Source organism: Melopsittacus undulatus, chromosome Z (genome assembly GCF_012275295.1).
Source record: "Melopsittacus undulatus isolate bMelUnd1 chromosome Z, bMelUnd1.mat.Z, whole genome shotgun sequence".
Classification (NCBI taxonomy): Eukaryota; Metazoa; Chordata; class Aves; order Psittaciformes; family Psittaculidae; genus Melopsittacus; species Melopsittacus undulatus.
The window spans coordinates 39,775,176-39,801,307 of NC_047557.1; the positions used below are offsets into that span (position 1 = coordinate 39,775,176).

Genomic DNA, 26,132 nt, shown 5'->3' on the forward strand with positions numbered 1-26,132 from the left:
TTACAAAGCTAATGTTTATAACATGTTATAATTGCGATTAAATACCTTACTCTAAAAATACAGTGGGAAACTACAACTTTGGCAGAGATCATTCTCTGCACGTTTTCAGTGGAAAATTACAGAGGCCTAACAAGACAATTGACTTTGCTTATGCCTGCCAAGAATCTTCTTACTTTATAGTAACAAGGTTCAGGGTATCGGGATCGCTCACTACGTGGCCTTGGCTCTTTAAGAATTCCCACAGAAAGGGCTTCTTCAAATACATAGTGAATAAAACTAACACAAGAGGCAATATAGGACGACTGCTGAATGAGGTGGGTGCCCTGGAGACAGAGGATATAAGGAAGGCAGAGGTGCTGAATGCCTTCTTTGCCTCTGTCTTTACTCCTTCAGACTCTCCCCGAGGGCCCCAGATTTCTATAGCCCCAGAAGGAGTCTGGACAAAGGAGGAGTTTGCTTTGGTAGATGAGGATTGGGTTAGGGATCAGCTAAGCAATCTGGACATATATAAATCGATGGGTCCAGAAGGAATACACCCATGGGTGCTGAGGGAGCTGGCGGAGGTAATTGCTAGGCCACTCTCCATCATCTTGGGTAAGTCGTGGGAAACGGGAGAGGGGCCTGAGGATTGGAGGACGGAAAATGTCACACCAGTCTATAAGAAGGGCAAGAAGGAGGACCCGGATAATTATAGATCAGTCAGCCTTACCTCAGTCCCTGGAAAGGTGATGGAACAACTTATTCTTGACGCCATCTCTAGACATATCAAGGATGAGGGGGTCATTAAGAGCAGCCAACATGGTATTACCAGGGGGAAGTCATGTTTTACCAACCTTATAGCCTTCTATGAGGAAGTGACTAGGTGGAGGGATGATGGTAGAGCGGTAGATGTGTTTTTTCTTGATTTCAGTAAGGCATTTGATACTGTCTCCCACAGCATCCTCATAGATAAGCTAAGGAAGTAGGGGCTTGATGATGAGGAAGTGAGGTGGATCAAGAACTGGTTGAAAGGAAGAAGGCAGAGAGTTGTGGTCAGTGGCACAGAATCTAGCTGGAGGTCTGTGACCAGTGGAGTCCCTCAGGGGTCGGTGCTGGGACCAGTGCTGTTTAATATTTTCATCAACGACCTGGATGAGGGAACTGAATGTACCCTCAGCAAGTTCGCTCATGACACTAAACTGGGAGGAGTGGCTGACACACCAGAAGGCTGTGTTGCCATTCAGCCAGACCTGGACAGGCTGGAGAGTTGGGCAGGGAGAAACTTGATGAAATTCAACAAGGGCAAGTGTAGAGTCTCGCATCTGGGGAAGAACAACCCCATGTACCAGTACAGGTTGGGGGTTGACCTGCTGGAAAGAAGTGAAGGGGAAAGGGACCTGGGGGTCCTGGTGGACAGGAGGATGACCATGAGCCAGCAATGTGCCCTTGTGGCCAAGAAGGCAAATGGCATCCTAGGGTGCATTAGAAAGGGTGTGGTTATTAGTAGGGCAAGAGAGGTTTTCCTCTCCCTCTACTCTGCCTTGGTGAGGCCGCATCTGGAATATTGTGTCCAGTTCTGGGCCCCTCAGTTCAAGAAGGACAGGGAATTGCTTGAAAGAGTCCAGCGCAGAGCCACAAAGATGATTAAGGGAGTGGAACATCTCCCTTATGAGGAGAAGCTGAGGGAGCTGGGTCTCTTTAGCTTGGAGGAGAGTGAGGGGTGAGCTCATCAGTGTTTACAAATATGTAAAGGGTGGGTGTCAGGATGATGGAGCTAGGCTTTTTTACAGTGATGTCAAGTGATAGGACAAAGGGCAGTGGGTGTAAACTGGAGCATAGGAGCTTGCATGTGAATATCAGGAAGAACTTCTTTACTGTAAGAGTGACAGAGCACTGGAACAGGTTGCCCAGGGGGGTTGTGGAGTCTCCTACGTTGGAGATATTCAAGGCCCACCTGGGAAAGTTCCTGTGTGATGTACTTTAGGTTTCCCTGCTCTTGCAGGGGGGTTGGACTAGATGATCTTTCGAGGTCCCTTTCAACCCTTGGGATGCTATGATTCTGTGATTCTGAGAGTTGCGGTCAATGGAGATATGTTTAAAATGAAAAATGCATATTATTAAAGAGATTACAAAATTTAGACCAGACTTTAAAACACATTTGGGCTGCAAAGCTGAAATTTTCTCTTTCACTTGGCATGCTGGGAAAAGCAGAAGTTAAAACATGTGGATGTATATATAATAGTACTGTTTCTTAGAGTGTACCTCCTTGCTGAGATAAATTTGGAATAAAGAAGTACAGAAGAGTTTTAATATCAGCCAAGGGGTTCTCTCAGTTTCAACACTTCTTTGTGCAATGTGAAGAAACAAATCATTAGAATTTTCTAGTAGTGCTACGGGAGATACTAAAGTTATTTCAATAAAATGTAACTGACATACATTTAATAGAACATCAACATCCTAAAACATTTTTTAAATTCATACATTTAATAGAACATCATCTTAAAATATTTTTTAAATTATCTTCAAAAGTATATTTTCTCAGGTTGTGGCAAAGCCAGTTTACTGTGGAGATGTCTTTGAATATGTCGTGGTTTAATCCAAAACCGCACAGTTCGCTCACTCACTCCCCCCCTTGGTCCCCCACATCCCCACCCCTTCTGGCTCTCTCTCCCAGTTGCACCCTGGGCATGACGTGCTATGGTATGGGATGCCTCATTGGCTAGCCTGGGTCAGGTGTCCTGTCTCTCCTTCCTCCCAGCCTCCCCTCCTCCCCAGCAGAGCACGTGCTCAGAAAAAGCCTTCAAGCAACCGTTCCCAGCCCGAAAGTCAAAACACAGCACTGCACCAGCTACAAGAAGGAGAAAAAATGACTGCTACTGCTGAACCCAGGACAGAATAACAGAACAATTCAGTGCTGTGGTGTGTTATCTCCCTAACGACTAAGCAATTCAGCAAGAAACTGTGAAATTGAAACAATGATTCACTCCAAAGAGGTTTTATATTCTACTGTGTACTAAGAAATTAATTTGCATGGGATTAAGAAAGACTATGTAAGAAGAGAGTACTCATGGTAATGGTAGATAAGGTAAACCAAAAATACAAGAGACAAAACCTATGAAACATTACTAGACTTGCGAATTCCTCACTCATAGTTAAGAAGCCAGTCCAAATGTTCTCATGCTTCACTGATTTGTCTCTATTATGTGATTTTTTTTAATTTTTTTTTTTTTTTAGAGGCAATATACCTTCAAAATCAAGGTCTGGGGTTTTTTTTTTTCTTTTTCCTCATTCATAGAGTATTTCAGAGTTGCTTCTCCTCAGAAACAAGTACCACAGCACTGTTGTAGCTGCGACAGCAGTTGAATAATACATGCTATTCTGTTGAAGGCTGGTAAAGAGGGAGATCATGTCAGTTGTAAAGAGACACACAGAATCATATGAAATGTTATCAGCTTTATGAACTCAGGAGCCTTGACACTACTTGACATTCATCCTCAGCTACCAATATCTGGTCCCTACAGTTGATGGAACAGCACTACAAAATACCTTGAGTAAATGGGTGTATTTTGTGAACCCATCATGGTGTAAGTAGCGTGCTTCCCTCTTCAAAGGAGTTAGCCAACAAAGCAGTAAATGCTAATACACATCCAACAGTGGCCACCGACATGCATCTGTCCACTGTTTCAGAGTTTAGTTTTGAAGAAAGCACTCACTATTTTGCTGCACTAAGGAAGAATATTGTAATTAATTAAGAAAAAAGGACATTTAACTTATTGTTATCTGCAGTAGCAGAAGACTAATAATGTTTATTGCTCTCGTTCATGTTTTTCCATTTATGAGTCCAGGTAGACTTCTTTGGAGATTAAGTTATACTGTACAAAATGTGGAAGAATAACATGTTCTTAGACCTGCATATTTCTTTGGTGTAATGGGTTTATTTTAGAATCATTGTTATAGCCTATTTATATTAGGAAACTAGTGAATTCTAGTGCAATTCACCGTTCAAACTTGATGAACCATAGAAACAAGAAACTGATCCACATGGAAAAAAAAAGTGCAATTACTTCCTGCCTAAATTCTTACTTCTGTCTAACTTGTCTCTAAACCAGGAGGGTGATTAGAAACTTGTAGAATTGATTAAAAAGGCTGTGGGACTTCCTGAACTGTATTTAATTTTGGAAATAAATCGTACACAGTATTAAGCAGTATTCAATAACCACTAGACAGGTAGGTATAACACATAACTTTCTTTCCTGTTCAGTCTTCTAATATTGATGCACAATACTTTCATTTGAGACACTTGTGTATTTGCACTTTTCAGAGCACTAATTTTGTACTCTGTTTTTCTACTAGCTGGATGGCATTCAGATCCCTAAACAATATTCTTGCCAACATTTCCCTTACCAGTGCAACACAAAATCTTTCTTACACAAAACAATTCAATAAATCTGTTCTTTTTTTCTCTTTTGATTCCTGTAAATTTATTGTTGGCCACTTACTTCACCTTGAAGTTCAAAAACTTTCTCAATTTTTCCCAATACTCTCCATTCTGCATGGGAGGGATGTGGAAATAAAAAGCCTTACATCTCTTCTATTTAGAAGGTAGTTGACCATATTCCTGAACATGCTGTTGCAACATACACACCCACACCCACATCCACGCATGCACACACACACACTCAGAATATTGTTATCAGTTCAACTGTTGTATTTTTCTTTCATTTCCTTCCCTCACTGCATGACTGTTGAACTATCAGCAGATACAGACAAGCAAGTCAAATGTAATGACTTAATAGTAAAATTTGTTAGCAGTCAACATAATTATGTTAATGAGTAAACATTAGCATACCACTATATAAACCCCGTGACTCACCTGCACCTTGAGCAGATAAACTGGAAAACAAGATCAAGACAATGAGGATAATCAAAGTTATAAGGTGGTTTGCCTGAGAAGAAACTAAATAAATTAAGTTCCTCCAGGCTTATATAGGCCCAGATGAAGCAAAATATTCAGAAGACTTAAAAACATGAGTGGCTTCCAGATCACTTTTGATGATACTTAAACCTTACATCAAAATAGCTACTCTGTAATTCTTCAAATCTAAACTCTTTGAAAGATGCTGGTATTACAAAACTATTATTTAAAGATCTATGATGTTCATTATATTTCTCCCAGCTCCTATCTGATCCAGTGTAACTCACACTAACTAGGGAGAACTTTTTCCTTCTTTAACTTCAGCAAGATCTGTTGAGCTAACTACTCAAAGCTAGCTTTAGTGTGTGGGCCAGTATGTGATTTCCAGAAAGGATTTTAAATTATTCTAATCAGTTTCTGTGGGCAAGTGTGGTATTCTAATAAAAATGTGCAGAGAATATAGTCTGGGTTTACTCCTGCCTTTCCACAAATTGACATTATATGCAATACCCAAATTAAAATCTGGAAACCAAGCATTAAACCTCCTACACCGCTACTTGCTGGTTCATTGCTCAGGTCCAAAACTGGGTTCCCATCCACCCTGCAGAACTAGAAACAGACTCTGACACATCAAAGAGAATTAGACCTCATCTTTAAGTGTTCTCACCAACTTCCATGGAAACACTATCCACAATCTGAACTACCCTTGAATCAACACATAAGGTATCTTCCACCAACACTAATACTTTCAGCTGTTGATATGCCTATTCAGAAACAGCATCTATCTTCCAAACACGTGCTGCAGAAAGCTTCAGAGATGACAGTACACAGAAAAAACATCATTGTATGTGTGGTTTTGTATTGTCAGGGAACATATTAGACAGATCATTGCTTTATTTGTTTGGCATATGCACACTGACAGCCTCTCACAGCATTAGTCTTTTCAAATGGATAAATCTGTTTGAAATGGATTAGCCTTTTTACTTCCCCAAGAATAATGGTACTGATGCAAATGTAAATCAGCTCTTTTCTGTTACACATCACATTCAAAGCAAATGCTTGCATTACAAAGGATATCAATTTGCTCTGAAGGTGTGAAGTGGTTCAGTGGTATAAAATTCTAGTCAACACTTGCTGCCATCTTCTGGTTTTATAAAAATCCACAAATGTATATTAAAAACGACTTTTTTTTTTTTTTTTTTTTTTTCAAACCAAAACATTCCTTTGGGACAGGCACAAGATGAAACACGACACTTTAAAAATTTACTATCCAGTTTCATAGCGATGTTCATGTCTCATAGATGGAAGTCTACAAAAAGCATACATGAAGCACGGAGTTTTGATAACATAGAAAAAGGAATTCTGGCAAAACATTCATAATGCAGTTATGTTTTATAGATTATAAAAAATGAGACATTTCTATTATTGGTAAGTTACCGGTGACATACCTTATATCTTACTATATAATGTCTTATATGACCACATGTGTACTCTTACTGATGCATTACGTGCTGTCCTGTGCTGTTTGGAAATTTCACATTTGCATTAAAAAAGATGCATCAACCAAAAAAAAAAAAAAGTTGACTAAAAGTCGACCGTAGCTTGAGAAAGGACACCTGTAACACCGGAGCAGAGCCGGGGGAGATCAGCGTCCAGAAGCCTCACCACAGAGCGACAAGAGCTACTGAGGAGGGAACCTCAAGTCCTCGACAGGACTTGCAAAGAGCTCAGCTACCGCGAGGAGGAGACTCCCTGGGGGCGGAGACAGGAGGAGTGGCACCAACTGTGAGTGGTTAAAAACCTGCCCAGGGAGCGCGGCAACCAGGAGCGTGGCGAACAGAGCAGGCAAACAGAGCGGGTCGAGGCAGTTTGCGCGGCAGTTCGCGCGGGCAGGCGAGCGGGATGGTGAGCACTCGCTGTGTGACCAGGCTCCGGTCTGGGAGCTCTGCCCCGGCCGTCCCGGTGGTGGCCAATGTAGGCACCCAGACAGAGCCGGTAAGAGGGGAGGTTGCGGTGCAGAGCTTGGAGTGTAGAGAGTGCCTGCACTGGTCTGGTGAGGGAAAGGTGCAGAATGGGCAGGGCTGCGCTCGCTGCTCCCTGATGGAGGTCCTCCTGCAGCAGCTGGCTGAGCTATGGGATGCTGTCAGTAAACTGCAAGATGTCAGGGAAGCCGAGAGGAAACAGGACTGCTTGCTCCAGGACCAAACAGCACAGGGGCCTCAAACTTCCTCTCTAACTCATGGAGGAAAGAAGGAAGCTGTTGATCAGGGAAGCTGGGATTTAGTAACAAAACAAAAAAAAACAACCAAAGGAGGAAGAGAGCAATTAAAAGCAAGGGGCTTCCTCCTAAATCTGCTGCACCCACCCAGAACCGCTTTGCTGTCCTGCAGGGGGCTGATGAGGAAATGCACTTGCATCAGAAACAGTGGCTGGTGCACTGGTACAGAAGATCTCTACTGGTGCCGCCAGGAAAAAGCGGCGGTTGTAGTAGTAGGGGACTCTGCCTTGAAAGGGACAGAAGCGCTCATCTGTCGGCCTGACCCGGTCGCAAGGGAGGTGTGTTGCCTACCTGAGGCACGGATCAGGGATGTTGCGGAGAGGCTGCCTGCTCTAGTAAGTCCCACGGACTATTACCCACTTCTAGTGATACATGTGGGTGCTAGGGATATAGATAGTAGTAGCCTGAGGAGTATAACAAAGGACTACAGAGCTCTGGGAGAGGTGGTCAGGGGTTGTAGAGCTCAGATAGTCTTTTCGACAATTCTCCAAGACACAGGGGAGGACCTTCCAAAGGCAAGGAGGGTTGGACAGGTTAATAAATGGTTAAAAGGGTGGTGTCATAGTCAAGGGTTTGGGTGTCTCAAACATGGGGCCCACATTTATAGGCCAGGCCTACTGGGGGCTGGTGGAACTGCTCTGATAAAGAAAGGGAAGAGTGGCTTTGCTGGGAGGCTTGCCAGACTTGTCAAGGATGCTTTAAGCTAGTTGTGTTGGGGGAGGGGAGCATCATTCCATCCCAACACACCCAGTCAGTTGCCAGCACCTATAATAAATACTCTGAGCAATGTAGGGGTATTCTAGCCACTCCAGCCACTGAGCCGGCTTCATTTGGAGCTTGGATCAGATGCCTCTATACAAATGCCAGTAGCATGGGGAATAAACAAGAGTAATTAGAGATGTGGGCACATCTACAGGGCTATGATATAATAGGCATCACAGAAACATGGTGGGGTGGCTCGTTTGACTGGAGTGTTGGAATGGAAGATTACAGGCTTTTTAGAAAAGACAGGCCCGGTAGAAGGGGAGGGGGAGTTGCCCTTTATGTTAGGGATAGGCTGGAGAGTATGGAACTCTGTCTGGGGACAGGTGATCAGTTAACAGAAAGTTTGTGGGTCAGGGTTAAAGGGAGAACAGCAATGAGAGGCATTACTGTGGGGATCGGTTACAGACCGCCTGATCAAGAGGAACCTGTGGATGAAGAACGCTACAGACAAATAGGAAAAGCCTCACGCTCACAGGCCCTTGTTCTCATGGGGGACTCAACCACTCTGGCATCTGTTGGGGCGACGGTACGGCCTGGCACAAGCAGGATAAGGAGCTGCTGAGAATAATTCACAAGAAAAAAGAGGCTTATAAAAGGTGGAAACAAGGACAGGTGGCCTGGGATGAATACAGGGATGTTGTCCGGGTATTTAGGGACCAAGTTAGGAAAGCTAAGGCTCAATTGGAGCTAAACTTGGCAAGGGATGTTAAAGGTAACAGGAAGGGATTTTATAGGTATGTAGCAGCTAAAAAACCAGACTAAGGACAATGTAAGGCCCCTTTGGAAGCTTTCAGGAGAACTGGCTGCACAGGACTTGGAGAAGGCTGAGGTTCTGAATGGCTTCTTTGCTTCAGTCTTCACTGGCAAAGGCTCTGACCTCAGCACCCAAGTCTTGGAAGGCGGACGCAGGGACTGTGAAAACCTAGACCTTGGGCCCACTGTCCGAGAGGATCTGGTTCGAGACCATCTTAAGAACCTGAATGTACACAAGTCCATGGGACCTGATGAAATCCATCCACGGGTCCTGAAGGAGCTGGTGAATGAAGTTGCAAAGCCACTGGCCATCATATTTGAAAAATCATGGCAGTCAGGTGAAGTTCCTGATGACTGGAAAAAGGGAAATATAACCCCCATTTTCAAGAAGGGGAAAATGGATGACCCGGGGAATTACAGACCAGTCAGTCTCACCTCTGTGCCTGGCAAAATCTGGGAGCAGATTCTCCTGGAAGGCATGCTAGGGCACATGAAAAAGAGAAAGGTGCTTGATGACAGCCAGCATGGCTTCACTAGGGGAAAATCCTGCCTGACCAATTTGGTGGCCTTCTATAACGGGGCTACAAAAGTGATGGACAGGGGTGGAGCAGTTGACGTCATCTACCTCGACTTGTGCAAAGCGTTCGACGCTGTCCCACATGACATCCTTGTCTCTAAATTGGAGTGTCATCAATTTGATAGGTGGACCACTCGGTGGATAAAGAACTGGCTGGATGGTCACACTCAAAGAGTTGTGGTCAATGGTTCAATGTCCGGTTGGAGACCAGTAATGAGTGGTGTCCCTCAGGGATCGGTGTTGGGACAGGTCTTGTTTAATATCTTTGTCGCTGACATGGACAATGGAATTGAGTGCGCCCTCAGCAAGTTTGCCGATGACACCAAGTTGTGTGGTTCAGTTGATATGCTAGAGGGAAGGAATGCCATTCAGAGGGACCTTGACACACTTGTGAGGTGGGCTGATGCCAACCTCATGAAGTTTAACCATGCCAAGTGCAAGGTCGTACACATGGGTCGGAGCAATCCTAGGCACAGCTACAGGTTGGGCAAAAAGGAAATTCATGGTAGTCCTGCGGAGAAGGACTTGGGGGTGTTAGTCAATGAGAAAATGAACATGAGCCAGCTTCAATGTGCACTCCCAGCCCAGAAAGCCACCTGTATCCTGGGCTGCATCAAGAGGAGCATGACCAGCAGGTCGACGGAGGTGATCCTGCCCCTCTACTCTGCTCTCATGAGACCTCACTTGGAGTATTGTGTGCAGTTCTGGTGTCCTCAACATAGAAAGGACAAGTCCAGAGGAGGTCCACGAGGATGATCAGGGGACTGGAGCACCTCCCATATGAAGACAGGCTGAGAAAGTTGGGGCTGTTCATCCTGGAGAAGAGAAGGCTGCGTGGAGACCTCCTAACAGCCTTCCAGTATCTGAAGGGGGCCTACAGGGATGCTGGGGATGGACTATTCATTAGGGACTGTAGTGATAGGACAAGGGGTAACGGGTTGAAACTTAAACAGCAGAGGTTTAGACTGGATATAAGGAAGAAATTCTTTCCTGTTAGGGTGGTGAGGTACTGGAATGGGTTGCCCAGGGAGGTAGTGAATGCTCCATCCCTGGCGCTGTTCAAGACCAGGTTGGATGAAGCCTTGGGTGATACGGTTTAGTGTGAGGTGTCCCTGCCCATGGCAGGGGGGTTGGAACTAGATGATCTTGAGGTCCTTTCCAATCCTAACTATTTTATGATTCTATGATATGTCATTTCGGCCAACCCAGGAGAATTGGAAAGTTGACTAAAGTCGACCTTATGTCACTTCTGCCAACCCAGGAGAAGTGGAAGTGGAAATCAGGAGAATTCTAAAGCAATCTCCAAGGCATAAATCAACAAGAATTCAGCAAAGGTATGAAATGGTATACAAGGTCCTAAATTCAGAGGTTCAAAAAAACAACAGACATGTGAGTACCAAACAGTGGTACAAGTGCTTGCAAGCTAGTTCCAAATAAACTCTTTGTGGAACTGGACTAAGACCTTAATTTCTAGGAACAGAAGATTAATGACCCTGGATGTACCACCAAGCTAATGGTTTGGTAATCCGAGATGCATGCATGTTACCGTACCACAATTTATGAACATACCGTTTTCTTTAGCACAGTGATCACTTCAGACCTGCCTTGTTCAGTCTGAAAATATGATTTTTAATACATCAGTTGGCTTTATGCTCAGAGACTGTTATGCAACCTCCTCTACATGTGTGTAAATCTACCAAATGACACTGAAATTCATAAAATTACTGATATCCAGTTGTTTAAGCCTTCAAAACTATGATTGATCTGATGTGATGCAAGAAACTTCCTCAAGTAGAAGTGGTTTAAATGCATTTCACTGTGAGGGCCCTGAAGCACGGCAGGCAGAATGCTTTGCTTACTGCATAGAGGAAACTGCTTATTTTTGGCCAACCTACTTAAATATTACAAGACCAATGTGCACTGAATGCCCTAGTACTTCAGTTCAATTTCTAGGCATCCCTTCCTTATTGCTACACTTCCCCAAATGATGTATGGCCAGCTTGTCCCATGTCTTGAGAAGAAGGATTTCAACAGGCATCAAGGCATGTGGATTAAGACAATTTGAGCAACTTGAGGTACCCGTGACAAGCTGAATTTTAGGCATTTTTAAAGACTTATTCTTCCAGTTACAGAGGATTGCCCAATAGAAGTAAAACAGAGAAGAGAGACAATTTCACAAGCAGATGACTATTATTTGAGTTCTGGTCTTCATACACATTTTTCCCCATTGAAATAATTACTTGAGGTCAGGGTTCTGAAGATAAATTAAGTACAACTCAGAACAAGGAAAAATAAGTGAAGAAATTGCTAGACAGAATTCTACAGCATAGAATCAGGGAGAAACCAATAAGCAGCCTAGAAATGTCTGTTGTGAACCATTAGCCTGACAGATATCTTTGAAAACTGAAAATATAGAACAAACAGTTAATAGGTTTTATCATTATTTAGATAGTCTGAAAGTTCTTGATAAATCCTCCTACAAGAGGATTTGGGTCCGTAGCTGACCATGAGATGAAATATTGTTGCAATAGTAGAAAAGAGAGTGAGAGATGTAAAATAATAATTACTGTTTAATATTTAAAAATTTTAAAGAAGAGGGGATGCTGTAATGGATGGGAACCTACGTGAGAGCTGATTCCCTCTCATGGCTGAGAGACATAACCAAGTGCGTTTTTTGTCAAAGTGTATTCAGTAGAGTATTTATGTTTACGTTCATCATGACTGTCTGTTGGAAAGAGGCAGGAAAACATGGGGGTACAGCTTTCCATGACCTTCATACTTGGCTACACTGGTGTGGATAACAGCAGATCATGAGAAACTGCACTGCCCACAAGTAAACAATTATCAATCTATCATAAAGCCAGTTGTTTTTCTAAGGGTATAAAAGCAGGACCCCCTTTGTAGGCAAATCCAAAACCTCACCTATGGGTGTATGCACTGCAGAGGTATTTTCCCAACTACCTCAGACTCCTGGCATTGGTTGCAACAGGACTTCCCAGCTTAAAGTGTGGGCCTGGATGATGATTTGATGGTAATTGGTGATGTATTTCTTCTTAATCTCTGTCCTCTCTATGCAGCAATGATGTGATGCATTCCTAATTTTCCACTGTATTTATATATATATATATGATTTATTGTACTTATTTACTGAATATATAGAGATATATACCCGCGTTAGTGTGCTTGTTTGTTTTAGAGTGCTTATCTGCTTTAGTGTGCTTGTTTAATAAACTGTGTGTGTTATACAAACTAGTGTATGGTCGTTTTGTTGCATACCCTGCCTGTCAGCAGAATAGATGCAAAGATATTAATGGGCGTAGATGAATTTGTTGTTACTACTAATCAAGTAAATTACACATTACACTTGGATTTGTCACAAAATCATGTTCTAAAGTCATGACTATACAGTATTAGAAAGAATTTAAAGATTATCTAACCAAACAGGCTCACCAAATTTCTAGTTATCATTTCATAAGAAAAAAAAATCATCATCATTCTGAGTTTTCTCTCTGATACCAAAAATGTTTACTGGCACAAATCAAGAGGGAAAATCATGATAACAACACTTACTGACTTATTATAATGATCTAGAAAATTCACTGTACCTAAAGTTGAAACTGGCTAACACCAATTCAGGCATTGCTTTGCAGATGGCAAGTGGTGTCAGTTACAAATTATATGTACATGAAAAATTTATGCTTTGGTGGTGGGTGGGTGTCTGTTTTTCCATGTTTTTTCTCTGTTATTTTCCACATGCCCTTTTATTTCTCATCAGTGATGACTTCAGGCCTCCTAAACAGTTACCTGCCACAAGTTACCAGCTGCTTTTGTACAAGTTTGCACCCTAGTGATTTTCTCATATAATGACAGAAGTAACCATGGGCTTATGACTAGGCTACCTGGGCTAGGTTTTCTTAAAATTAATTGAACTCTAGTGTCATGGGGATTTTAACTACAGCAGTACATCACTCCTCTAACTGAAGTACAAGTGCCCATATGTCCTCTTTCTATGGGAAAATGCATTTAGCAGACTAAAGAGTCTTACAGGTTAAATCTAACATAAAAACTACGATTTGACTACTACTACTAACCTTCAGCATTACAACAGTACAGCTGTGTCTTTTTTCAGCTGGGATAGTTATATCTTTTTCCTAGTGGTGGGTGCAGTGCTGTGCTTTGGCTTTAGTCTGAGAACAATGTTAATAACACATCAATGTTTTAGTTGTTGCTTGGTAGTGCTTACCCTGATCAAAGACTTTTTCAGTCTCATTGTCTGCCAGTGAGGGATGCACAAGAAGCTGGGAAGAAGCAGATACAGGACACCTGACCCAAACTAGCTGAAGAATATTCCATACCACAGCATGTCATGCCCAGTATATAAACAGGGAGGGAGACATCTGGAAGGCCCAGATCGCTGCTTGGGTCGGGCTGGGTATTGGTTAGGGGGTGGTGAGCAATTGTATTGTGCATCACTTGTCTTTCTTGGGCTTTATTCCTCTCTTTTTCATTACAATTATTACTATTACATTTGACTTCATTTCAATTATTTCACTGTCTGCATCTCAACCTGCAGGTTTTACCTTTTCCTGATTCTCATCCCCATCTCACCAGTGGGGAAGAAGTGAGACAGGGGCTGTGTGGTACTTAGTTGCCAGCTGGAGTTAAACCGCACAACTATATTACCTGACTGAGGTTCAGTAGCACAACAGACGTGTGAATGCAGGACAGGGAGTACAGGCTTCACTGAAGACTAGTACTTTGTATTTAGTTAAAACACAAATAATATATCTAATAATTAGATAGCACATAGAAATAGAAGCAAAGTGCCACACATTGTGCAGGTTATGCAGCACTGTGGGTATTTGTCTCTGCAGTACAGCAGGACTGTACACTGCAGCTGAACAAATAGAGCCATACTTCACCCACAAAGGCTAGGAGTGAATAAAAAGATCAAGATAGCCTATGAGTTCTCAAAGTGATTTCTTAAAATTAAGGAAGTTATATCTAGCTGCCATTTCTGTCAAAATGAGGTCTGGCTTATGCAAAATAGCAGATATTGTACCCTGAGCAGTTCTGTCAATAGCATGTGTAACCTATGAACAATCTTATTAACATGGGTTTCTCTTGTGTAAATCTGTCATATCAAACACAAATTACTTGTATTCCCAGCATTCAGAACTGCCCTGCTGGGGCCCTGATGCCATTTCTACTGGAATCAGTGGTAACATCTCTGTTTACTTCACTAATCTGAGAATCACTTACAATGACATTAATGCTGCTCTTCTAAAACCAGAGAGTAGAAACAAATGCTATTGCAAACACTGGCTGTTTGGGAAGCCAACTCAGAGTGCATGTGATGGTTGAGGAAGTGCCACTTTTAAGGTGCGTTGCTAGTTGTTGCCATTTTTTTTTTTTTTCATGTTTCTTTGTTTCAATTGGAATTCTTCAGAGTAATCATTTCTATGTATTTTATCTACACTGGAAACATGAGAGTCAGGATATAGCTCCAAAATCCTTTCAGTTATAGTAGAGATATATATGATTTACCCTATTTAAACTTAAATGCAGTTTCCAAAATCTGGTGTAAACTAAATGTTAAGTACAGTACTTCATAAAATCTTTTAATCAATGACAACTGCCAAAATGCAAAAAGTATTTAAAAAACTTCTTTTGTTTACTGTTATGTTAGACTGTAATTCCATTTAGTACATTTTCTTCTGACTATATATTATCTGCAATAATCTTATTTAGTTAAAGTCAAAGTATTTCAACTAATAAAGGATGTAGTTCACATGAGAACTCCAAGTTGCTAAGAAATGCCTTGACTTCAGAAAGGAATTCCAGATCTTTATTCCTCTATCAAGACCAATGAGTGCTGTAACAACCTGGCTAATATACCTAATCTCTAGAGAAATATCCCGTTTTCCTAAAAAAAAAAAAAAAAAAAAAATCCAAAATAAACAAAAAAACCCAACAAAATTCTCATTTTATGATTCTGAAACAAAAAGTTTATGCAATAATAACAAATTAGTAACCATAAAAAAATGACAATATTGTTTAATATCAAACTACCAAATTGAAACCATAAATATGGAAAAACATTAGCTTAAATGGAAAAGCTCATACTGAATCATATGGATAAAGTGTGGATGTAATATACTTGGGCTTAATTATTGTCCTTAGTGTCATAGACAATGTTATGAAGTTCCTTTCTTTTGCCATATGGCACCTCTTCAGTTAAGGCAGGAACCTTCTACTTTGTGTTCTATTTCTAGTAACCATTCACACACAGGGCCAGACATCTTCAATCAACTTAGGCACCAAAAACACATTCTTGATGGTATTGATGTAAGCAACAAATAATTCTTTTCAGCAGACATCAACAAGAGAGCATTTTACAACTAGTGAGGGAAAAGACACAGTTTACAGTGCTAGGAGTCTGCTGAACAAAACTTGAAGATCAGTGTTTTCCTGATGAATGTATTCAGAAGCCTACTGAACTTTCAGTGTTTGTTTTGCCAAACCACTGAATACATTTCATTGATGATGATGGCAGGAAGAATGCAATTACTCTCTAGTTTGTTGCTACAACTGCAAGTACTAGCCCTAAAATTGAAATGAAATGCTTTATTGATAAGCAGACCTTGGAGTTTTTATTGTGTATCATGAACAGATGTAAAATTCTGCAGTGTTTAGACTCTTCTAGTTTTGAAGAGTTTAGTCTCAGTACTCTGGATTTACTGAGCAAGCTTACTACATTTTACAGCAGTTAGTACATTGCTGCATGTATAATTAAAGTAGTTTAGGACATACACATATTTCACCTTGTCCTCAGGAAAGATTGTGTAACTAGAGAAAACATTGTTCCAGCATGATTCAGCTGATTCCAAAGAAGACTCAAAACCATGTGTCTCTGAAAGACTTAGAAATAAAGCATCCCTGTGATGTGTGGCTTTACTGTAATTACGAATGCATCCAAAAATGGTTTATGAAAGAGTTCATACATTTTGACATCCCTGTAAGATTGACAGAACTCAATGTTTGGTGGGGTTTGGTGATACACTAAATGAGGTTCACAGTCCATCCTGTTTTAATTCACCACCTCTCATGCTGGTTTGAGCCAAAGCCTTTCTGAAAGCACTACCAGCAACACTGAAGAAACAAGCATGAGAATTTTCATATTTATGTACATGAAAATACATGGAATCAATAGGTCTAAAGTTATATGATTTCATTAGACCCTGGAAATTAGAAGTTTTTGGGACAAAAACAAGCAGAAACGTCTTTTATTTATTTTTTCTGTGGGCAAGTTTACTTCCCTGAACTCTTAGTACATGACTGAGAAGGCTGGCTGTGATTGTCCTGTACCAGAGGACAGCCCTGTATCCTGAAGATGACCTGATGACCTGCCATCCTGACCTCTGTGTGAACACTGCTCAGATTTCTTCTGAACTCTCTTGCCTTGATAAGTCTGCAAATGTTACAGACTTCTAGCTATGGCTACAAGGTCACGACAGAAAACCACTCCTCCATGGGCTGCTGCTTCCTTTGGGGAACACCCACCTGATCCAGTGTGGGTCCTCCATGGGCTGCAGGTAGTTATCTGCTCCGGCGTGGATCTTCGTGGTCTGCAGGGGGACAGCCTGCCTTACCATGGCCTGCACCACAGGCTGCAGGGGAATTTGTGCTTTGGTGCTTGCAGCACGTCCTCCCCTCCTCCTGCATTCACCCCAGTGCCTGCAAGGCTGCTTCTCCCGTGTTTTTCTCACTCCTCTCACTCACAGCTGCTGTGCAGCAATTTTTACCCTTTCTTAAATACATTATCACAGAGGTGCCACAGGCATTGCTGAGAGGTCCAGCTGTGCTCTGGAGTGGGTGAGTTGGAGCTGGCAGGAATGGTCTGTCTGGCACAGGGCAGTACTCAGTCTCTTCTAAGAAATGCTGCCCTCTGTATCTGCAAATGTGCCATGCAAACTCAATACTGCATGCTGTAAAAACTCAGGGTTTTTGCTTACCAATGAAACTTTTTAACTTAATTTAAAACCTAATTGTTGTAGTTCCAGGAACAGGTTGGATATAAATTATTTTCTTCCTGCCATCATCACTGTGGCTGTTTGACAGAACAAGAATCTTGTGAGCGCAGGAGGCATTGGCAGAGTCATTCAGGGCAAACATGACCCACATTTTGCAGTTTGATTCACCACATCCCAGTGGTGTGAGAGTCAAGCTCTTTGGAGAAGTACCAAGATTCAACTTGGTTTAGTCATTATGCTAATAATAGAATTATAGAATGGATAGGGTTGGAAAGGACCTTGAAGTCCAACCCCCCTGCCATAGGCTCAGACCAGGTTGCTCAAAGTCCCCTCCAGTCTGGCCTTAAACACTTCCAGAGATGGGGCAGCCACAGTTTCTCTGGGAAACCTGTGTCAGTGCCTCACCACCCTCAGTGAAGAATATTTTTCCTAATGTCTTATCTAAACCTCCCCTCTGTCAGTTTAAAGCAATTAGCCCTTGTCTTGTAACTACATGCCTCTGTAAAAAAGTCCTTTTCCAGATTTCCTTTAGGCACGCTTTAGGTCCTGGACACTGCTCTAAGGTCTTCCTTAAGCTTTCTCTTATCCAGGCTGAAGAAGGCCAACTTTCTCAGCCTGTCTCCATAGCAAGATGTTTCAGCCCTGCTCTGGACTTGCTTGAGCAGGTTCATGTCCCTCTTGTATTGGGGATCCCAGAGCTGAACACAGTACTGCAGATCGGGTCTCATGAGAGCAGGGTAGTGGGGCAGGATCACCTCCTTAGACCAGCTGGCCTGCTCCTTTTGAAGCAGCCCAGGATATGGTTGGTTTCTCACTCAAGCCAGCTCATGTTGAGCTTCTCATCAGCCAACACCCCCAAGTCCTTCTCCCCAGCACTGCTTTCATCGATTCTCTGCCCAACCCTGTGCCTGAGGTTGCCCCAACCCAGGTGTAGGACCTTGCACTTGACCTTGTTGAACTTCATGAGGTCGGCATTGGACACCCCTTGTGCTTTTCAAGGTCCTTCTGGATGGCATTCCTTCCTTCCAGTGTGTCGATTGCACCACACAGCTTGGTGTCGTCGACAGAAATTCAGTCAGCTGAGTGTTGCAGTAATTTTACACTGGCTTAAGCTGGGGAAAAAAAACATATTCGAAAAAATTGTAATGGCCATCGCATTTGAACCACTTGGCCCAGCTGACTGACATCCTAAGCCCGGGGAAGAGCTGCCGGCCGCGAGGCGTTCGTACAGAGCTCGGGCACACCTGGAAGCACCTATTCCCGGTCAACCTGCTCCCCTCTCTCTCCCCACACCCCACCTAGGCCCCACCACCTCCCGTGGCGCAGCGCACCCCGCCCTCCCTTGCCTGCGGCCGGCACCAAACTACCGCGCCTGCGCGACAGAGAGCGGCCCAATGCGCATGCGGGGGAGGCGGAACGGGGCGCCAGCGCCGTCCCTTCGGGCTGGGGGAGGGGCAGTGGCCGTGCAGGAGCTGGAGTTGTGTTGGTGGTGCTGGTACTGCTGCCGCCGGCGCGGCAGCGGGGGGCAGGATGGTGTTTGAGTCGCTGGTTGTGGACGTCCTGAACCGTTTCCTCGGAGACTACGTGGTGAACCTCGACAGCTCCCAGCTGAAGCTGGGCATCTGGGGAGGTAGGGGGCTGCCATGCCGCGGGGGAACGAGCCGCCTGGCCCGGCTGCGCTGGGGAGCAGCCTGCCCGCCCGCCCTCCGCCTTCAGCACCCTCGCTTAGCTGCCCGCCCGGCCCCGCGGGGAGGAGACCGAGGCGGTGGTCCCTGAGCGTCGGGGCCGGTCGGGCCGTAGCGGGCGATGCCGCCCCACCACCGCGCTGGGCTGACTGCCAGCAGCTCCGCCGCCGCTCCACCTGCTCGGCAGCTTAAAAATAGTTGTGGGGGCGGGTGGCAGGGAAGTGTCCGCGGGGGGCGTGGAGCAGCCGGGTGCGGCAGCAGGGAGAGGCCGGGAGGCGCTGCAGCGGGCGGAGGAAGCGCTGGGGGTGTGTGAATGCCCGCTTGCGGTTAATTCTTCCGTGTGGAGTTGTCCCTGCTGCCTTCTCCTAGCTGGGTCGTACCCTGGGTGGGAAGGTTGCGGGTGTCGGTCCGAGCGGCGCTTAAGGCGCTCGCGGAAAGTTCGGGGAGGGCTGGGCGAGTAGTTTTACCCGGCCTTGCTGAGCGCCAAACTGGACCGACTTTCTTCCCTATCAGGAAATAAGAAACTGAAACAAACGGGGTTTTGATAGCATATTAGTATCGGTGGTGTGCCGGTGAAAGCGAGCAGCCTCTCTGCGAACAGCAGTGACATTCCATTGCTTGGTGCTATCATCAGTAGGTCTAGAGTATTTGCCATTTTTAGCGTTGAAGAATCGGGAATGGAGACTGTCTTAGGTGTTTGCAGAGGCTATGACCAGACGTGCTAGGCTAGTAGAATAGTCTGTAGAATGGCAGTTAGCATGCCAGTTCCGAAGGAGGGGAAGTATTCTGTTCTGTGGAGGTCCCTTTAGTAGCATAAGTACAAGAAAACAGCAACGAAGATCTCTCCTTCCAGTATGTCTGGGTCTGGGCAAAGTAAGGCATCTTAAGAAGAGTAAGACCCACACGATTGACAGATGCGTCTGCAGTGACCACTCTTGCCTGGGTTTTAAATGTGCATTCTGGGTGTCTGCAGCATCAGCAAAAGCAGAAGTACACAGAGAGTTTGGTTTTTTTTTACATGTGTGTTCATACGTCTGCAGGTGTGAAGCATCCTCGAGGTACAATTCCAGTCTTAGGTACTCATGTTTATGAACCAGATTTTTTAGTGTCTTGGACATTTTTGTGTCATGCATCTGTTTTCCGAAATGATGTTCTTGTTTGATTTCATGTCTGCTGTAATTTTCCTTCAGTTAGTCAGGGCATTTTTGGGATCTTTGCAAAGTTCAGTCTCTGTATGGAGTTGTAACACTGCAACAGCACCCGTTAACTGCTGGAGAAGAAGGAGTAGTCCTTGATCTATAACAGTAAGGCCCAGTGTAGCACTGATGTGTTATATACTGTGCGTTGTGTATGTCTTACTGGAAAGGAACGAGTTGCACTTTTGCTGAAAGACACAGTATCAAATGAATAGTCTGTGTATAGAAGACATCATATGTGTTCTTAAGTTATCAGAATTTCTTTTTTCATTTCAAGAAAGGCAAGCAAGATAATGTAAAATAGAATCATAGAATGGATAGGGTTGGAAAGGACCTTAAGATCATCTAGTTCCAAGCCCCTGCCATGGGCAGGGAATAGAATCATAGAATAAATAGTCCTTCCTCCCTCCATCTTTCTTGCTGTTGCTATTGTTCAGACCTGGTATCAGTATAAGGACAGCAGCTTCACACTTGCAACTTTGTCTAATAATAAAGAATGAAGATGGCACTAACGCCATAGAGCTGTCAGCACCACACTAGCCTGACCTCTGTACCTCTCTGGAGAAAGGAACTCTAAGATATAGAACATTTAAATATTTTGGGCAATGTTTAGACATTGCAAAGAGGTAAAACCTTATTTTTCCAGCTCTATAGATTGCTGGTGTTTACTCTTGGCAGGTTATGGTTCTACGAGGCAACTCTTACCAGACTAGATGCACATTAGCTCTATCACTTAAAAAGAAATCCTAAATATTTCTTACTAATTTTAATGTAGAGTGTTAATATTGGGCTGTTACGATTTTTTTATCTATGTGGAACTTAATTTTGAGTTTTATATTATTTCCTCTTCAAGTAGTTTTAATATTTTAGAGGCTTTAGTATATTTTTTCTTTAAATTCCTTTTTTTACAGAATGGTGCCTTTGTACTAGAGAAAAGATTAGTTTTTCTCTACTTAGTCTGTACACTTGCTTAGCATGAAAATTGATATATGAAGCTACATCTTGCTCTGAGATGCCTAACTGTAGCATTGCTGAAGGATTGCCTGTAGAGGCTTATTTTTATCTCATCTACTGCATGATGCTTTCACTGGCATTAACACATAAACTGTGTTTAATGTTTCTTTTCAAACAATGTGTTTTGTTTCATTCCAAAGATCTTGGAGGACTTAAAAATTGCATGCCTCTATCTAAAAGGCAGTAACAGTAGTAATAGCAGTAGACTGCTGTATTTATATGGAGGGCATCACTGATTAGTAGATCCCTACACTCAGTGTATCTAGATTCTACTGGTAATTTAATTGTCTTCCTAATGACTGAAATTATGGAACTAAATTATTATTATAATTTTAATAAAATAGTACAATTTTGTCTTTGTATTTTGTGTAAACTTAATACATTTTTGTGCTTGCCTGCACTCTCTGAAAGCATTTCCATTAACAGCTCTGTGTTTTTATATAGTACTTGTCTTTGTGTGTCATAAACTTGCTAAATTTTACATAAATCAGGTAGTCTTGAAATTACATTGTCCCAAATCAATTAGATATTTTGATAGCAATTAATATGGAATTTTTCTTTTTGTAACAAATGACCAGTGCTTCTTGGATGCTATAGGACTGCAGATGCACTATAAATCTGTATCCTAAATTTTAAGAGGCTTTTTTTTTTGTTTGTTTTGGAATGATTAAATAACCAAGGGAGTTTTTTTAGATGCTGGAACAGATTATGTTGTTACGGTATTTCATAGCTAACGTGTTTAAATCAAGAATGGTAACCTGTTGGTAGATTCTTGTTATATGGATTAAAACTAACTTTATATAGTTTCAGCTTCTTCAAATTTGAGAGCTTTAGTAATGACTTTTTAATGAACAAGCTTTTTAGTTTTGCATAATAAGAGAATTCATCATGCCACATTAAATCTATCCAGATTCAATCTGTGTAGTAAAGTTGTGTGATGAAACTGCTCCAAACAACATACATGAGCACATTATAACTACAGATGAGTCTGCTGTTTAATATTTTCATCAACGACCTGGATGAGGGAACTGAGTGTACCCTCAGCAAGTTTGCTGATGACACTAAACTGGGAGGAGTGGCTGACACACCAGAAGGCTGTGTTGCCATTCAGCCAGACCTGGACAGGCTGGAGGGTTGGGCAGGGAGAAACTTGATGAAATTCAACAAGGGCAAGTGTAGAGTCTTGCATCTGGGGAAGAACAACCCCATGTACCAGTACAGGTTGGGGGTTGACCTGCTGGAAAGAAGTGAAGGGGAAAGGGACCTGGGGGTCCTGGTGGACAGGAGGATGACCATGAGCCAGCAATGTGCCCTTGTGGCCAAGAAGGCAAATGGCATCCTAGGGTGCATTAGAAAGGGTGTGGTTAGTAGAGCAAGAGAGGTTTTCCTCTCCCTCTACTCTGCCTTGGTGAGGCCGCATCTGGAATATTGTGTCCAGTTCTGGACCCCTCAGTTCAAGAAGGACAGGGAATTGCTTGAAAGAGTCCAGCGCAGAGCCACAAAGATGATGAAGGGAGTGGAACACCTCCCTTATGAGGAGAAGCTGAGGGAGCTGGGTCTCTTTAGCTTGGAGGAGAGTGAGGGGTGAGCTCATCAGTGTTTACAAATACGTAAAGGGTGGGTGTCAGGATGATGGAGCTAGGTTTTTTTTCAGTGATATCCAGTGTTAGGACAAAGGGCAGTGGGTGTAAACTAGAGCATAGGAGTTTGCATGTGAATATCAGGAAGAACTTCTTTACTGTGAGAGTGACAGAGCACTGGAACAGGTTGCCCAGGGGGGTTGTGGAGTCTCCTACGTTGGAGATATTCAAGGCCCACCTGGAGAAGTTCCTGTGTGATGTACTCTAGGTTTCCCTGCTCTTGCCGGGGGATTGGACTAGATATCTTTCGAGGTCCCTTCCAAGCCTTGGGATGCTATGATTCTTTTATTTATTTTTTTGTCTCTTAAAAAAAACCCCAACAAGGGTAAAAATGCAGTCTGTCTCCATACTAAAGATAGATGTGGTATCTGGACACAGAGTCATGGCTGAGAGTTTTGCAAGAACTGAATAACCTGAAATTCAAAAGGCAATGCGAAAGGGAGAACATATGAGAGCCTGTGAAATTAAAGAAGGTACTTTGAATAGGTAAGGCCAAGGCTCAGAAAACAATGTAAGAGGGTACAAAAGCTTGTTATTTTTACCTTAAGAATTCTGTTAGTATGAAGCAGAATAAAAAGCTACTGTGTTAGGCAGTTATCAAGGATGATTATTTAATCCTGATGCTCGGAAAGATAGTGTTTTAAACCTCTTCTTATTTGGATAGTTTCAATAAGCTGTGTTAACAAATGTCTAAGTACTTGCCTTAGGTAAACAGGTTAGAGAAGTATCTAGACAAGTTACGTATTTTTGCATGCTCTAGACCTAATGAAGTTGTATTTCAATACCCAAAGAAATGATTAAAGTAATGACAGTTATCTGGGAGAAGTGAAGTGACACTGAGGTTTCCAGACAGGATGAGAGATCAGCTGTTTCACCATGTTGCTATTTTCTTTTGACTGGGCCTAAATAAGTTTTTCATTCCATGTCATAGTCAGACCTTCTATACTGTCCTTTAAAATATTTAATTCTCGGTTGACTTGGCACACCTGTTTATTAGGTAATGTCTCAAGTGTATCTTACTTAACACAACTTGTTATTTGAATAGCTGGTGTCTCTTATGGGCAAGCTATGTTAGTAGGATGATACAGGCAGATAATTGACACAAATCTGTGAGCACACAAGCACTTCTTTTAAAAAAAATTATTTTTTATGGCTACACCTATTGTAATAAAGATGGCTACTTTTGCATACCACATTCAGATACAGTAGCAGAGCAAGTGTATAGTAGGTGCAATCCATTCCCTACATGCTAACAATTTGAATTTATTGAGGAATGAAGAATATCTAGTACTTTGTGCTATCTTTCATGACCTATTTTACAGTAGGTGTCAATAGAGCAGGTGTTTGGCAGGCACTGTCATCCTCAAAAACTTACAGCCTGTCTCCTGAAGGTGTTCTTAAAGAGGAAAAAACAGCACAAATGAAAGGCAAAGGCAGCAATTTGTATGAAGTAACCAAAAGGGTTCAGAAGCTGATAATGCTGTTGCTAAAAAGCAGAATTTATGTTAAAATATGTGAGTGGGTGTCCTGTTTCAGCTGTAGCAGTTATTTTTCTCTTTCTTAGTAGCTGGTGCAGTGCTGAGTTTTCAACTTAAGTCTGAGCACAGTGCTGATAATACCAGTGTTTTTAGTTCTTGCTAAGTAATGTTTATTCTGAACAAGGACTTTCAATCTCGTGTTCTGCCAATGAAGAGGGGCACGAGAACCTGGGGGAAAGCAGAGAGAGGACACCTGACCCTACCTAGCCAGAGGGTTATTCCATACTACAGCACGTAACACTCAGTATATAAACTGGAGGGAGTTACCTGAAAGGCCCAGATCACTCACTGCTCAGGTCAGGCTGGCTATTGGTCAGTGGGTGGTGAGCAGCTGTATTGTGAATCACTTGTGTTTTTTGTTTGTTTCCTTTTCGCCTTTTAGTTTTATATTCTCTCCCCTTGTTATTTCCCCTATCATTATTATTATTATTATTATTACTAGCAGTAGTAATAGTTTGGTGTTATACCTTAGTTACTGGACTGTTCTTATTTCAACCCATGGGATTTTCATTCTTTTGATTCTCCTTCCTATCCCTCTAGGAGCGAGGGGGTAGGAATGGGGAGAGAGAGTGAGTGGCTGATTCTGAGTTACCAGCTGGGCTTAAACTATGACAGTGGAAGTGTTTGGTACTGGTCAAATACCAGCTAAGGTATTTTCAGTTTCTGATGCCTGCCATCTTTCATCTCTCTCTTGCCTGCTTTCTCTGCTCCCTCACTCTTTCTACCCTGTTCTTATTTACAAGGCAGCAGAGATGGGATTAATACATAGGTTAAATCTGCAGGTTTTTCTGTGGGTTAATATTCTTCCTTCTCTTTGGCTCTTGTTGACATCTGTAGCAATTTCAGTTAAGCCTCTTTGGTCAAATGATTTACTGAGTGTTACTTTATTTTATAGATATGTTCTTGTCAGCCAAGCCCTTGGTAGTAGATGTTAGTTCATGCAAGCAAATTCATGAAGTTATTTTGAGTATCTAAAATTGAAACTACAAACCTGTTTGTTCCATGATTTTGACAAATGTTTGATTCTGTTCAGTTATATACAATGTCCAGAGATCACTAAAGAATTTGCTTTATAATATGGCCTACATAATTCCTAGACTGTGCTATAGGTGTTTATAAACGTTCTGGCTTTTATTATTGTTTTGGCTGCATGCTTAATCCTAGACATTTATACCACTCCATACAGTTTTCAAGGTTGCTTAGTTGGGCATTTTTTAATCTATCATAATGGGCTTTTATTTGGCTGCATTTCTGCTGTCAAAATAATGAAAGATCCAGTTGCCCCAAGGGGAAACGACATCCCTCTGCCCCAAACCCCACAAAGCCAAACAACCACATCTTAATGCATTTTGAAATTCTTGCAATTAAAATCCATTGGCAGTGCTCCAAGACAGTAAAATTGTAGTAAAAAAGTAGCTGTGTTATGTCCTGTAACATGCCTTTGTTCTCTGATTTTTTCCGCTTCTATTTGTGAGGGTTAAATTTTGGCAATGAAAGAAGATACCAACATGGTCAGTTATTGCATTTCAAATAGTGAGTGTTAAAATTGGTTGCCAGTGAGGTATGTTAACTTTGCAAATAGTTCTTGTTTACTTGCAGGAATGTTTAGTCAACCATTTTTACATTCCATCTCAAGTATAGGAAAAGGAAGGGTTGCATGCGTATATAAAACATAGCGCTTCAGTAGGAAGCTTTGATGTGTTTTGATAATCTATTCACTGTGGTTAGTCTCGCAATCAAGGTTTTTGTAACTCTGATA

General features: G+C 42.5%; 1 protein-coding gene across 1 annotated transcript in view; it reads left to right on the plus strand.

The window, feature by feature from the left end:
- Positions 1–18,785: 18,785 nt before the first annotated feature.
- VPS13A (vacuolar protein sorting 13 homolog A) overlaps positions 18,786–26,132 on the plus strand; it is a 114,804-nt gene continuing 107,457 nt past the window's right edge. The window contains exon 1 of the mRNA XM_031054352.2: positions 18,786–18,930. Within this exon, the coding sequence (XP_030910212.1) occupies positions 18,831–18,930 (100 nt within the window). The 5' untranslated portion in view covers positions 18,786–18,830. The remainder of the gene's footprint in view (positions 18,931–26,132) is intronic.